At 50.2% G+C, this 14,860-nt stretch overlaps 1 protein-coding gene across 1 annotated transcript in view; it reads right to left on the bottom strand.

Annotated features, from left to right (window-relative positions):
* OBSCN (obscurin, cytoskeletal calmodulin and titin-interacting RhoGEF) overlaps positions 1 to 14,860 on the bottom strand; it is a 294,242-nt gene that overhangs the window by 64,670 nt on the left and 214,712 nt on the right. Inside the window, 4 exon segments of the mRNA XM_060248274.1 lie at positions 3,432 to 3,530; positions 3,738 to 3,770; positions 6,620 to 6,817; positions 11,387 to 11,511. Of these exon segments, the coding sequence (XP_060104257.1) occupies positions 3,432 to 3,530; positions 3,738 to 3,770; positions 6,620 to 6,817; positions 11,387 to 11,511 (455 nt within the window).

The following is a 14,860-nucleotide window of genomic DNA, read 5'->3' as shown; positions in this document are numbered from 1 at the left end:
GGGGGAAAGGTTTTCGAGCGTGGCTTGATGACATCACACTAGGGCAACATCATTTCGCTGGGCACATGGCGCTTCCCTTCCCCAGTACTCTCAGAAGATGCTGGGGAGGGGAAGTGCTGCTATTTCTCGGCTCTGAGGAATCAGGGAAGCTCCTCCAATTCCTCAAAGCCAAAAGAACTCGGTGCTTCCCTTCCCCAGTGCCCCCAAAGGATGCTGAGGAAGGGAAGCGCTGCTGTTTCTCAGCTCTGAGGGATCAGGGAAGCTCCTCCAATCCCTCAGAGTCGAAAGAACTTGGTGCTTCTCTTCCCCAGTGCCCCCAAAGGCACTGTTGTTTCTTGGCTCTGAGGGATCAGGGAAGCTCCTCCAATTCCTCAATGCCAAAACAACTCGATGCTTCTCTTCCCCAGTGCCCCCAAAGGACGCTGGGGAAGGGAAGCGCTGCTGTTTCTCCGCTCTGAGGGATCAGGGGAGCTCCTCCAATCCTTCAGAGTTGAAAGAACTTGGTGCTTCTCTTCCCCAGTGCCCCCAAAGGCACTGTTGTTTCTTGGCTCTAAGGGATCAGGGAAGCTCCTCCAATCCCTCAGAGCCAAAACAACTCGATGCTTCTCTTCCCCAGTGCCCCCAAAGGATGCTGAGGAAGGGAAGCGCTGCTGTTTCTCAGCTCTGAGGGATCAGGGAAGCTCCTCCAATCCCTCAGAGCCGAGAAAATATGAGCCAGAGGCTCAGAGACAGCATGAGCAGGGAGGGGACGCTCGCCCCTGCTGGGAGCTGGCACCCTAGGCAATTGCCTAGTTTGCCAGCTCCCACGCGCTGACCCTGGTTTTTCCAAACAAATTAGCTTTCCCCACAGAAAAAGCAGCTGAAGGAAACGTGATCCTAAAGAGCAGAGGGGGCTCTGTTTGGTTTGAAACCACGGTGTGTGGGAGAGGATGGGCTCCTGCCTCCCCGCCCCCCATGCCATTTGCAGAAGCAGAGATGACCCTGAAGAGGGAGATAGATTGAGATGGGTAGCCATTTTAAAAGAGCAAGAGTCCTGTAGCACCGTAAAGAGCTAGCTGTATCTGAAGGAGTGAGCAATGACTCACAAATGGTCAACCCGTCACAAATTTTTGCTAGTCTCTAAGGTGTCCTGGACTCTTGCTCTTTTCTACTCTGGAAGTACATAATTTACGTAATTTTGTAGCAGCAGATGCTTTGAATTCTCTGTGTGCTGCTCCAGAGTCATCTAAATAACCCTGCTAGGGGCAGCTTCAACTTCTCAAAATGGTGTGGGGAGCAGGCAGCATCCCATCATCCCCCCATGCTACAGTTTGAAACCCCAAAGGAGTTCCCTTTGAGAGAGCCGGTTTGGAGTACCAGTGAAGTGTGTGGACCCTTATCTAAGAGAACCCCTTATCTAAGAGGTATGATTCCCCACTCCTTTACTTGAAGCTGCTGGGATGGCCTTGGATCAGCCATAGCTCGGGCAGAGGTTGTCCTTGAAAGGGCAGCTGCTGTGAGAGCTCTCTCCAGCCCCACCCACCTCACAGGGTGTCTGTTGCATGTGTGTGTGAGGGGAGGGATGGTAGAGGAGATTGTGACCACTCAGAGATTCAGGGTGCAGGACGGGATATAAATTCCAATATCTTTATCTTCTTTAAACTGACATTTCCTGGAGCTACAGTGCGGCTGCAGGGAAAGGTAGCTGGGTCTGGGAAACTCAAACTGAACTCATGAAAAACTAGTTTAGCCCTTAGACAGTATAACGTTTGAAGCAATGATCTGTTTTGGCTTACACTGAAAATGTATCCTATGTTGAGGAAGATGAAGAAGATATTGGATTAATATCCCGCCCTCCACTCCGAAGAGTCTCAGAACAGCTCACAATCTCCTTTCCCTTCCTCCCCCACAACAGACACCCTGTGAGGTAGATGAAGATACTGGATTTATATCCTGCCCTCCACTCCGAAGAGTCTCAGAGGGGCTCACAATCTCCTTTCCCTTCCTCCCCCACAACAGACACCCTGTGAGGTAGATGAAGATACTGGATTTATATCCTGCCCTCCACTCCGAAGAGTCTCAGAGCAGCTCACAATCTCCTTTATCTCCCTCCCCCACAACAGACACCCTGTGAGGTAGATGAAGATAGTGGATTTAAATCCCGCCCTCCACTCCAAAGAGTCTCAGAGCAGCTCACAATCTCCTTTCCCTTCCTCCCCCACAACAGACACCCTGTGAGGTAGATGAAGATATTGGATTTATATCCTGCCCTCCACTCCAAAGAGTCTCAGAGGGGTTCACAATCTCCTTTACCTCCCCCCCCCCACAACAGATACCCTGTGAGGTAGATGAAGATATTGGATTTATATCCCGCCCTCCACTCCAAAGAGTCTCAGAGCGGCTCACAATCTCCTTTACCTTCCTCTCCCACAACAGACACCCTGTGAGGTAGATGAAGATACTGGATTTATATCCTGCCCTCCACTCCGAAGAGTCTCAGAGGAGCTCACAATCTCCTTTACCTTCCCCCCCCCCCCACAACAGACACCCTGTGAGGTAGATGAAGATATTGGGTTTATATCCTGCCCTCCACTCCGAAGAGTCTCAGAGCGGCTCACAATCTCCTTTACCTTCCTCCCTCCACAACAGACACCCTGTGAGGTAGAAGAAGAAATTGGATTTATATCCCGCCCTCCACTCCGAAGAGTTTCAGAGCTGCTCACAATCTCCTTTACCTTCCTCCCCCACAACAGACACCCTGTGAGGTAGATGAAGATATTGGATTTATATCCCGCCCTCCACTCCGAAGAGTCTCAGAGCCGCTCACAATCTCCTTTACCTTCCTTCCCCACAACAGACACCCTGTGAGGTAGATGAAGATATTGGGTTTATATCCTGCCCTCCACTCCGAAGAGTCTCAGAGCAGCTCACAATCTCCTTTACCTTCCCTCCCCCACAACAGACACCCTGTGAGGTAGATGAAAATATTGGTTTTATATCCCGCCCTTCACTCCGAAGAGTCTCAGAGTGGCTCACAATCTCCTTTCCCTTCCTCGCCCCTCACAACAGACGCCCTGTGAGGTAGATGAAGATATTGGATTTATATCCCGCCCTCCACTCCGAAGAGTCTCTGAGCGGCTCACAATCTCCTTTACCTTCCTCCCCCACAACGGACACCCTGTGAGGTGGGTGGGGCTGGAGAGGGCTCTCCCAGCAGCTGCCCTTTCAAGGACAACCTCTGCCAGAGCTCTAGCTGACCCAAGGCCATCCCAGCAGCTGTAAGTGGAGGAGTGGGGGAATCAAACCCGGTTCTCCCAGATAAGAGTCCGCACACTTCACCAACACACCAAACTGGCTCTCCACCGTCACAATAATAAGAACTATAATTACAGTACCTCCCCGTTACTGCAACGTTATAACTGAAGCAAAGGGTTGCCCTACAACTAATTTACCTTCAACTTTCACAGAAAGGGTAATGCTGACTCCGCTCTTCACTTTTTTGTTGGTGAATCTTTCCAGGAATCGTGGTGGCACCAGCTGTCCACGAACCTCTGAAAATGAAAACATTAAGAGAACACGATAAAAACGGAACGTGACGTGTCATAAGTTTACTCTGACGAAGCTCCAGCAGGGCTGCTTTAGATTTTGTGGATTTTGGGCTAGGAAACCTGGCGGAGCAAATGAACTATGGGCTACTGTCAATGTTTGTTTGTTTTCTGTTAGCACCTCAGGGTTAACCCCCCCTCCCCTTTACTCACCTTTTTCTGGTTTCTCTTCTTCTTCCCCAGGACCTGTAGAATGAAAGGAAGGGAACAGAAACACTGAATCGATAGGTACAAACTAGGGTTACCAGTCCCCAGGTGGGAGTGGGGGCTCCCCCAATTTTGTGAGCTCCTTCTCCTTCTCAGCTCTACATAAGAACATAAGAAAAACCATGTTGGATCAGGCCAACGGCCCATCCAGTCCAACGCTCCGTGTCACACAGTGGCAAAAAAATTTATATATACACACACACTGTGGCTAATAGCCACTGATGGACCTGTGCTCCATATTTTTATCAAAACCCCTCTTGAAGGTGGCTATACTCCTGGCTCCACCCCCAAAAGTCCCCGGATATTTCTTGAATTGGACTTGGCAGCCCTAATCCTGGCTCCACCCCCAAAGTCTCTGGATATTTCTTGAATTGGACTTGGCAGCCCTAATCCTGGCTCCACCCCCAAAGTCTCCTGGCTCCACCCCCAAAGACCCCAGATATTTCTTGAATTGGACTTGGCAGCCCTAATCCTGGCTCCACCCCCAAAGTCTCCTGGCTCCACCCCCAAAGTCCCCAGATATTTCTTGAATTGGACTTGGCAATCCTACTCCTGGGTCCACCCCCAAAAGTCTCCTGGCTCCACCCCCAAAGTCCCCAGATATTTCTTGAATTGGACTTGGCAACCCTACTCCTGGCTCCACCCCTAAAGTCTCCTGGCTCCACCCCCAAAGTCTCCTGGCTCCACCCCCAAAGTCCCTAGATATTTCTGGAATTGGACTTGGCAGCCCTATTCAAACTGGCAGGAGTCCCCTGATGAGCGTAGGGCAGCTGGCATATGGATCCCACTGCCCACTGTTCCCAGTTCCCCAGGCTCCATCCATATGGCTCCAATGAGCCAGGCAGGAACGCCCGATTCAGTCTTCATTCTGGTCCATATACATAACAGTGGTACAGCTGAATACTCATGAATAAAAGCCAAACAACAACAACAACTGAACACAACAAAACAACAAGAACAACAACAATAAGTTTCAAAATGATTGGACCAGGGGGTCCAATTCTATGAGCCCCAAAAGAAGGTGTCCCTATCCATTATTTCCTATGGAAGGAAGACATTTAAAAAGGTGTGCTGTCCCTTTAAATGCGATGGCCAGAACTCCCTTGGAGTTCAGTTATGCTTGTCACACCCTTGCTCCTGGCTCCGCCCCCAATGTCTCCTGTCTCCACCCCCAAAGTCCCCAGATATTTCTGGAATTGGACTTGGCAACCCTAGTCACCATGGCTAGATAAGAACATATAATAATAATAATAAATTTTATTTCTACCCCGCCCTCCCCGCAAAGCGGCTCAGGGCGGCTAACAGTAAGTAATATATTAACATAAATAGTAAAACATTAGATTAGCAATTAAAATTACACATATAAAAACCCGTTAATTCAGTTAAAATACTTAATTTACAATTACATTATATATATATCTGGCAGTAATAGCTGTTCTGGCGCTGATTCTGCCAGTTTAAATGGTGTTAAAGATGGCGGTTCTTCGTTCATTGCAACTCAGCAGTCCGTATCTTTATAGGCGTGTCTAAAAAGGGCAGTCTTGCAGGCCCTGCGGAACTGGTCGAGGTTCCGCAGGGCCCGCACCTCCTCCGGGAGCTGGTTCCACAGTGCAGGTGCCGCAACTGAAAAGGCTCGCGCCCTGGTGCTTTGGAGCCTGGCCTCTCTCGGCCCAGGGATGGTCATTTTGTTTTTACTTGCTGACCTCAGTGCCCTCTGGGGTTCATACGGGGAGAGACGGTCCCTTAGGTAGGCAGGTCCTCGGCCATATAGGGCTTTAAAGGTAATAACCAACACTTTGTACTGGACTCGGTAGATAACCGGCAGCCAGTGCAGTCCGCGCAGCCCCGGCTGTATGTGCTCCCATTTCGGGAGCCCCAGTAACAGCCTGGCCGCCGCATTCTGCACTAGCTGCAGCTTCCGAGTCCGGCACAGAGGTAGCCCCAAGTAGAGGGCATTACAGTAGTCCAATCTTGAGGTGACCGTTGCATGGATCACTGTTGCGAGGTCGCGGCGTTCCAGGAAGGGGGCCAACTGCCTTGCCCGCTTCAGATGAAAGAATGCTGACTTGGCAGTGGCTGCTATCTGGGCCTCCATTGATAATGAAGGCTCCAGTAAAACACCCAAACTCTTTACCTGGCGCACTGGTTCCAATAGTGCGCCGTCGAAGGTTGGGAGAGCTATTTCCCCTCCCTGGGCGCCGCGACCCACGCAAAGGACCTCTGTCTTCGCTGGGTTCAACTTCAACCCACTCAATCTAAGCCACGCCGCTACAGCCTGCAAGGCCCGATCCAGGTTCCCTGGGGCGGAGCCAGGCCGGCCGTCCATTAGTAGATAGAGCTGGGTGTCATCTGCATATTGATGGCAACCCAGCCCAAACCTCCGGACAATCTGGGCAAGGGGGCGCATATAAATGTTAAACAGCATTGGGGAGAGAACTGCTCCCTGAGGCACCCCACAATCAAGTGTGTGCCTCTGGGATCGCTCGCCCCCAATGGCCACCCTTTGTCCCCGATCGGAGAGGAAGGAGGAAAGCCACTGTAAGGCCAGCCCCCTAACCCCTATGTCGGCAAGGCGGCGCTTTAGTAGCTGATGGTCGACTGTATCAAATGCCGCCGACAGGTCTAATAACATCAGTACCGCAGAGCCGCCCCGATCCAGATGCCGCTGGAGGTCATCCACCAAGGCGACCACCAAGGCAACATAAAAGAGCTCTCTTCGGTATGGCCTGAACATTAAACATAACACCTCGCCCCTTTCAATTCACTCTGGAGACCATTCATTTCTGAGCAGGCCATAAAACCACACTTTGGAGAGGAGCCTTACTTACCTTTCACCACCAGTCTGGCTGCTGAATATGCAGAACCCGCAGAATTGCTGATGAACACGGAGTATTGACCGGCGTCCTTCTTGGTGACATTGAGAACTTCCAGGGCGTGAAACTCTCTTTTGTCCGTCTTTAGGAGTCGGTCGGAGGCGTGCAAGGGCTGCCCGTCTTTGAACCAATAGAGACGAGGCTGCGGATACCCTGTGAGGAGAAAATTACAGGTCAGAACATATGACTTGCATGGTGAGAGATGGAGCTGGTCCGGCACTATTTACCAACATCAGTAGGCGTAACCCTGAGCTAGGCCAGGAGACTGAGTTGGAACCCTAAGCTGGGTGACAAAATATGAATATATATATGAAGCTGCCTTATACTGAATCAGACGCTGGGTCCATCAAAGTCAGTATTGCCTACTCAGACTGGCAGTGGCTCTCCAGGGTCTCCAGCTGCGGTTTTTCACGCCTATTTGCCTAGACCCTTTTGAGTTGGAGATGCCGGGGACTGAACCTGGGACCTTCTGCTTCCCAAGCAGATGCTCTACCACTGAGCCACCATCCCTCCCTGAAGTCAGTATTGTCTACTCAGACTGGCAGCGGCTCTCCAGGGTCTCAAGCTGAAGTTTTTAACGCCTACTTGCCTGGACCCATTTTAGTTGGAGATACTGGGGATTGAACCTGGGACCTTCTGTTTGCCAAGCAGATGCTCTACCACTGAGCCACTGTCCCTTCCCAATCATTTGTATATTAGGCCACACCCCCTGATGTCACCATTGTTTTGCACAGGGTTTTTTTTTTGGGGGGGGGGGGTTAGAAAAAAAAACAGCAGGAAATCATTATGAACATATGAAGGGAGAAAAGGACTTCTTTCTCTACTTTCTCCATCCCATGCATTATCTTGTAAACCTCTATCATGTCACCCCGCAGTCGACGTTTCTCCAAGCTAAAGAGTCCCAAGCGTTTCAACCTTTCTTCATAGGGAAAGTGTTCCAGCCCTTTAATCATTCTAGTTGCCCTTTTCTGGACTTTTTCCAATGCTATAATATCCTTTTTGAGGTGCGGTGACCAGAATTGCACACAGTATTCCAAATGAGACCGCACCATTGATTTATACAGGGACATTATGATACTGGCTGATTTGTTTTCAATTCCCTTCCTAATAAGCATGGCGTTGGCCTTTTTTATTGCAGTCGCACACTGTCTTGACATTTTCAGTGAGTTATCTACCACGACCCCAAGATCTCTCTCTTGGTCAGTCTCTGCCAGTTCACACCCCATCAACTTGTATTTGTAGCTGGGATTCTTGGCCCCAATGTGCATTACTTTGCACTTGGCCACATTGAACCGCATCTGCCACGTTGACGCCCACTCACCCAGCCTCAACAGGTCCCTTTGGAGTTCCTCACAATCCTCTCTGGTTCTCACCACCCTGAACAAGAGGCGAACAAGCACTGAACAAGCACTGAAGAGGCGAGGTGGTAGTGAATAATAGCTCTTTATTTGGTGCAGCATGCTACCGTAGATGGCTGCCCAGTAAAGACTGGGGAACAGGGCGAACAGGCCAACTATGTACAACTCTGGGTTCCCGCGCAAGTACATTACTGGATCATTCAAACTTAGGGTTGCCAATCCCCAGGTGGGGGCGGGGGATCTCCCGGTTTGGAAGCCCTCCCCCCACTTCAGGGTCATCAGAAAGTGGGGGGAGGGAGATGGCTGCTGGGAACTCCATTATTTCCTATGTTGAACGATTCCCATAGGGTACAATGGAGATTGATCTGGGGGTGCTGGTTTTTTGAAGTAGAGGCATCAAAGTTTCAGCATAGCATTTAAAGCCTCTACCCAGAATACCCTCCAAGTTTCAAAAAGATTGGACCGGGGGGGGGGGTCCAATTCTATGAGCCCCCAAAGAAGGTGCTCCTATCCTTCATTATTTCTAATGGACGGAAGGCATTTAAAAGGCGTGCTGTCCCTTTAAATGTGATGGCCTGAACTCCCTTTGAAGTTAAATTGTGCTTGTCACACCCTTGCTCCTGGTTCCACCCCCAAAGTCTCCTGGCTCCACCCCCAAAGTCCCCGGATATTTCTTGAATTGGACTTGGCAGCCCTAATCCTGACTTCACCCCCAAAGTCCCCTGGCTCCACCCCCAAAGCCCCCAGATATTTCTTGAATTGGACTTGGCAGCCCTAATCCTGACTCCACCCCCAAAGTCTCCTGGCTCCACCCCCAAAGCCCCCAGATATTTCTTGAATTGGACTTGGCAGCCCTAATCCTGACTCCACCCCCGAAGTCTCCTGGCTCCACCCCCAAAGCCCCCAGATATTTCTTGAATTGGACTTGGCAGCCCTAATCCTGACTCCACCCCCGAAGTCTCCTGGCTCCACCCCCAAAGCCCCCAGATATTTCTTGAATTGGACTTGGCAGCCCTAATCCTGACTCCACCCCCGAAGTCTCCTGGCTCCACCCCCAAAGCCCCCAGATATTTCTTGAATTGGACTTGGCAGCCCTAATCCTGACTCCACCCCCGAAGTCTCCTGGCTCCACCCCCAAAGACCCCAGATATTTCTTGAATTGGACTTGGCAGCCCTAATCCTGGCTCCGCCCCCAAAGTCTCCCGGCTCCACCCCCAAAGTCCCCGGATATTTCTTGAATTGGACTTGGCAGCCCTATTCAAACTGGCAGGAGTCCCCTGATGAGCGTAGGGCAGCTGGCATATGGATCCTACTGCCCACTGTTCCCAGTTCCCCAAGCTCCGTTCATATGGCTCCAATGAGCCAGGCAGGAACGCCCAAATCAATCTTCATTCTGGTCCATATACGTAACAGTGGTGCATCTGAATACTCATGAATAAAAGCCAAACAACAACAACAACTGAACACAACAAGAACAACAACAATAAGCTTTCATTTGAGCTCTACTATACTGGTCGCTTATCAGATCTCCAAGTGCTTGAAGGGCTGTCCTATAGAGGATGGGGTGGAATTGTTTTCTGTGGCCCCAGAAGGTAGGACCAGAAGCAATGGGTTGAAATTAAATCAAACGAGCTTCCGGCTAAACATTAGGAAGAACTTCCTGACCGTTAGAGCGGTCCCTCAGTGGAACAGGCTCCCTCGGGAGGTGGTGGGCTCTCCTTCCTTGGAGGTTTTTCAACAGAGGCTAGATGGCCATCTGACAGCAATGAGAATCCTGTGAATTTAGGGGGAGCTATTTAAGAATTTCCTGCATTGCTCAGGGTGTTGGACTAGATGTCCCTTGGGGTCCTAACTCTATTATTCTATGATTCTATGAGATCCTGTGATCTATATCTAACTTAAATAATACTAAAAAAAAAAATACCAGTAAGGTGTTTTGGGTGTTATTTTTCAGTTCGGTTTATGCCAAATGCACATCCCGATTTGCAAAAGCAAAATTCCAAATAAACTGCTCCAAAGAAGGATTTACATAGATTCATGGAGGATAAGTCTATCAGTGGCTACTAGCCCTGGGGGAACTTCCATTAATCCTCTGAATCCCAGAGCCAAGAGGCAATGTCAGGGAAAGTGGTTGGGCACTGCGTGAGACAGGAGGCTGGACTAGATGGTCTATTGGTATGATCCAGCAGGACTCAGACAAGGGAAGGGAGGGCATGCAAGGGAGGGCATGATACAAATCCAACAAAATAAATAAACAGGTGTTCTTACTGGGGGAGGCCTCAGCCTCTGTGCCCTGTCGTTGGCCCTCTGAGGAATTCTTTGGCCACTGTGTGAGACAGGATACTGGACTAGATGGACCCTCACTGGTCTAATCCAGCAGGGCTCTTCCGATGTTCTTCTCAGGGGAAGGCCTCAGTCTCTCTGCCCTGTTGTTGGCCCTCCAGAGGAACTGGCTGGCCACTGTGTGAGACAGGAGGCTGGACTGGATGGACCTTCACTGTTCTGATCCAGCAGGGCTCTTCTGATGTTTTCAGGGGAAGGCCTCAGCATCTCTGCCCTGTTGTTGGCCCTCCAGAGGAACTGGCTGGCCACTGTCTGAGACAGAATGCTGAACTAGATGGACCCTCACTGGTCTGATCCAGCAGGGCTCTTCTGAGGTTCTTATCAGGGGAAGGCCTCATCCTCTCTGCCCTGTTGTTGGCCCTCCAGAGGAACTGGTTGGCCACTGTCTGAGACAGAATGCTGAACTAGATGGACCCTCACTGGTCTGATCCAGCAGGGCTCTTCTGAGGTTCTTATCAGGGGAAGGCCTCATCCTCTCTGCCCTGTTGTTGGCCCTCCAGAGGAACTGGTTGGCCACAGTGTGAGACAGGAGGCTGGACTAGATGGACTCTCACTGGTCTGACCTAGCAAGGCTCTTCTGAGGTTCTTATCAGGGGAAGGCCTCATCCTCTCTGCCCTTTTGTTGGCCCTCCAGAGGAACTGGTTGGCCACTGTGTGAGACAGGAGGCTGGACTAGATGGACTCTCACTGGTCTGACCTAGCAAGGCTCTTCTGAGGTTCTTATCAGGGGAAGGCCTCATCCTCTCTGCCCTTTTGTTGGCCCTCCAGAGGAACTGGTTGGCCATTGTGTGAGACTGGAGGCTGAACTAGATGGACTCTCACTGGTCTGACCCAGCAAGGCTCTTCTGATGTTCTTCTCAGGGGAAGGCTTCAGCCTCTCTGCCCTGTTGTTGACCCTCAGAGGAACTGGTTGGCTCCTGTATGAGACAGGATGCTGGACTAGACGACCGCTGATGTGATCCAGCAGGTCTGTACTTATAGCCATCAGGTCAAAATCTGCCCAGACTGGCATCTGTATTACCTTTCACCTTCAGGTGGAACTTGGCCAAGGGTGCTCCTGGGGCCACATGGATATCATGAAGCTCATCTAGGATCTGTGGCAGCTGTTCCTCCTCGGTCATGGATTCCACTCCTTCTTGTTCTCGGCTGACTCAGAGGAAAGAGAGAAAACTTTTTTAACACTCCTTGCCCTATTGAGAAACTCTTACAAAAAAAAAACCCTCAAAGGCTCACGGTTACAAGTTACTGGCAGACGATGGCGTAACAAATTAAAGAGCGCAATTATTCCGACATTTCAAAAGGGCACGATAAACATTAAAAGGCAATTTCATATAGGTTTGTTCGTCTGATTCCCGCTTTGACTCGACAATCTCCCGGTAAATCTGGGAGAGAGCAAAACAGCAGTTCAAAACACGGTCGACTCCACTGCAATCGTTTAATTGATTCCAGGGCCATTCTTCAGAGACTGTCAGTGGCAGCAAAGCTGAACCCCAATTCCATCTATTGATCACAGGGCCGCAAGCTGGAGCTGGCCTCCTCCACAAGGAGGCTTCGTCAGACCGTCATACCAGGGTTGTGCAAATTTTCATGTATTTACAGCCCATTCATAAGCATTTCAGGTCCTGGGAGAAGCCAGCATCTATGAACGCTACCTGTAATAGACTTGAAGGTAATTGGCGAGGAGTTCAAGGAAGAACTGTGAATAGAGCCATGAAAGCGAGAGGAAACGTTACATTTTGACATATTATGGAAATCAACAATTATGTGAAGGCACCACTTACTGACAAATAAGAAGACAGTCCCGGGAGGAAGAGTCTAAGGACTCGAAATGATATCAGATCAATTTTTAAATGTCATCGGACTAGATTTCTATTTCAGTTAATATCTATCAGGACGTTGATCCACAGTACAGTAGGAACAGCAAGTGCTTTTTGTGCTGGAAGGACTTTATCTTGTATCCGATAGTTATTTGTTTACCATTGTGAGGAGCTACTGTCTAGATGTATTTATTAGTGAACACATATTAAGTTTGATAGAAGCATATTTGATTTTTGTGTAGCACGGAGAGAAGAAGAAGAAGATATTGGATTTAGTTAATGCCCTCCACTCCGAAGAGTCTCAGAGCGGCTCACAATCTCCTTTACCTTCCTCCCCCGCAACAGACACCCTGTGAGGTACATGAAGATATTGGATTTATATCCCGCCCTCCACTCCGAAGAGTCTCAGAGCGGCTCACAATCTCCTTTACCTTCCTCCCCCACAACAGACACCCTTTGAGGTACATGCAGATATTGGATTTATATCCCACCCTCCACTCCAAAGAGTCTCAGACCGGCTCACAATCTCCTTTACCTTCCTCCCCCACAACAGACACCCTGTGAGGTAGATGAAGATATTGGATTTATATCCCACCCTCCACTCCGAAGAGTCTCAGAGCGGCTCACAGTCTCCTTTACACCCTGTGAGGTAGATGAAGATATTGGATTTATATCCCACCCTCCACTCCAAAGAGTTCCAGAGTGGCTCACAATCTCCTTTCCCTTCCTCCCCCACAACAGACACCCTGTGAGGTAGATGAAGATATTGGATTTATATCCCGCCCTCCACTCCGAAGAGTCTCAGAGCGGCTCACAATCTCCTTTACCTTCCTCCCCCACAACAGACACCCTGTGAGGTAGATGAAGATATTAGATTTATATCCCACCCTCCACTCCAAAGAGTCCCAGAGCGGCTCACAATCTCCTTTCCCTTCCTCCCCCACAACAGACACCCTGTGAGGTAGATGAAGATATTGGATTTATATCCCGCCCTCCACTCCGAAGAGTCTCAGAGCGGCTCACAATCTCCTTTTCCTTCCTCCCCCACAACAGACACCCTGTGAGGTGGGTGGGGCTGGAGAGGGCTCTCACAGCAGCTGCCCTTTCAAGGACAACCTCTGCCAGAGCTCTGGCTGACCCAAGGCCATTCCAGCAGGTGCAAGTGGAGGAGTGGGGAATCAAACCCGGTTCTCCCAGATAAGAGTCCTCTCAGTTAACCGCTATGGCTGACCCAAGGCCATGCCAGCAGGTGCAAGTGGAGGAGTGGGGAATCAAACCCGGTTCTCCCAGATAAGAGTCTGCACGCTTAACCACTACACCAAACTGGCTCTCACTTTATTTCAATCACGCTCCTCAAAATCATTCCAGCTCCCATCTTCATAACTGAGCTTCAGAACCAAGAGGTGCAGGACGGCTACCCGGTCAGCTTCGACTGCGTCGTTATCGGCAAGCCGACCCCTACTGTCCGCTGGTTCAAGGATGGGAGAGTTATCGAAGAGGATGACCACTACATGATCAACGAGGAGCAGGAAGGCTGCCACCAGCTGATTATCACTGCGGTGGTCCCTCTTGACATGGGGGTCTACCGCTGTCTGGCTGAAAACAGCACAGGCGGGATTTTTTGGTGGTCATTTCTCACAGTTTATGAACATATGAAGCTGCCTTATACTGAATCAGACCCTTGGTCCATCAAACTCAGTATTTTCTACTCAGAGTGGCAGCCGCTCTCCAGGGCCTCAAGATGAGATTTTTCACGTCTCTTTGCCTGGACCCTTTTTAGTTGGAGATGCCAGGGATTGAACCTGGGACCTTCTGCTTCCCAAGCAGATGCTCTACCACTGAGCCACCATCCCTCCTAACACTTATGAGGCTCTCCAGGGTCTCAAGCTGAGGTTTTTCATGCCTACTTGCTTGGACCCTTTTTAGTTGGAGATGCCGGGGATTGAACCTGGGACCTTTTGCTTACCAAGCAGATGTTCAGCCACTGAGCCACCGTCCCTCCCCAAAACATATGAACATATGAAGCTGCCATATACTGACTCAGACCCTGGCTCCATCAAAGTCAGTATTGTCTACTCAGACTGGCAGCGGCTCTCCATGGTCTCAAGCTGAGGTTTTTCACACGTATTTGCCTCGACCCTTTTTAGTTGAAGATGCCGGGGATTGAACCTGGGACCTTCTGCTTACCAAGCAGATGCTCTACCACTGAACCACCGTCCCTCCCCTCTTCCTTCCTTCCTTCCTTCCTTCCTTCCTTCCTTCCTTCCTTCCTTCCTTCCTTCCTATGAACATATGAAGCTGCTTTATACTGAATCAGAGCCTGGGTCCATCAAACTCAGTATTGTCTACTCAGACTGGCAGCGGCTCTCCAGGGTCTCAAGCTGAGGTTTTTCACACCTACTTGCCTGGATCCTTTTAGTTGGAGATGCCGGGTATTGATCCTGGGACCTTCTGCTAACCAAGCAGATGCTCTACCACTGAACCACCGTCCCTCCCCTCTTCCTTCCTTCCTTCCTTCCTTCCTTCCTTCCTTCCTTCCTTCCTTCCTTCCTTCCTTCCTTCCTTCCTTCCTTCCTTCCTTCCTTCCTTCCTTCCTTCCTATGAACATATGAAGCTGCTTTATACTGAATCAGAGCCTGGGTCCATCAAACTCAGTATTGTCTACTCAGACTGGCAGC

Source organism: Heteronotia binoei, chromosome 10 (genome assembly GCF_032191835.1).
Source record: "Heteronotia binoei isolate CCM8104 ecotype False Entrance Well chromosome 10, APGP_CSIRO_Hbin_v1, whole genome shotgun sequence".
Lineage (NCBI taxonomy): Eukaryota > Metazoa > Chordata > Lepidosauria > Squamata > Gekkonidae > Heteronotia > Heteronotia binoei.
Note: the sequence above shows the minus strand (reverse complement) of the source record. Positions and strands in the feature narration are given on the sequence as shown.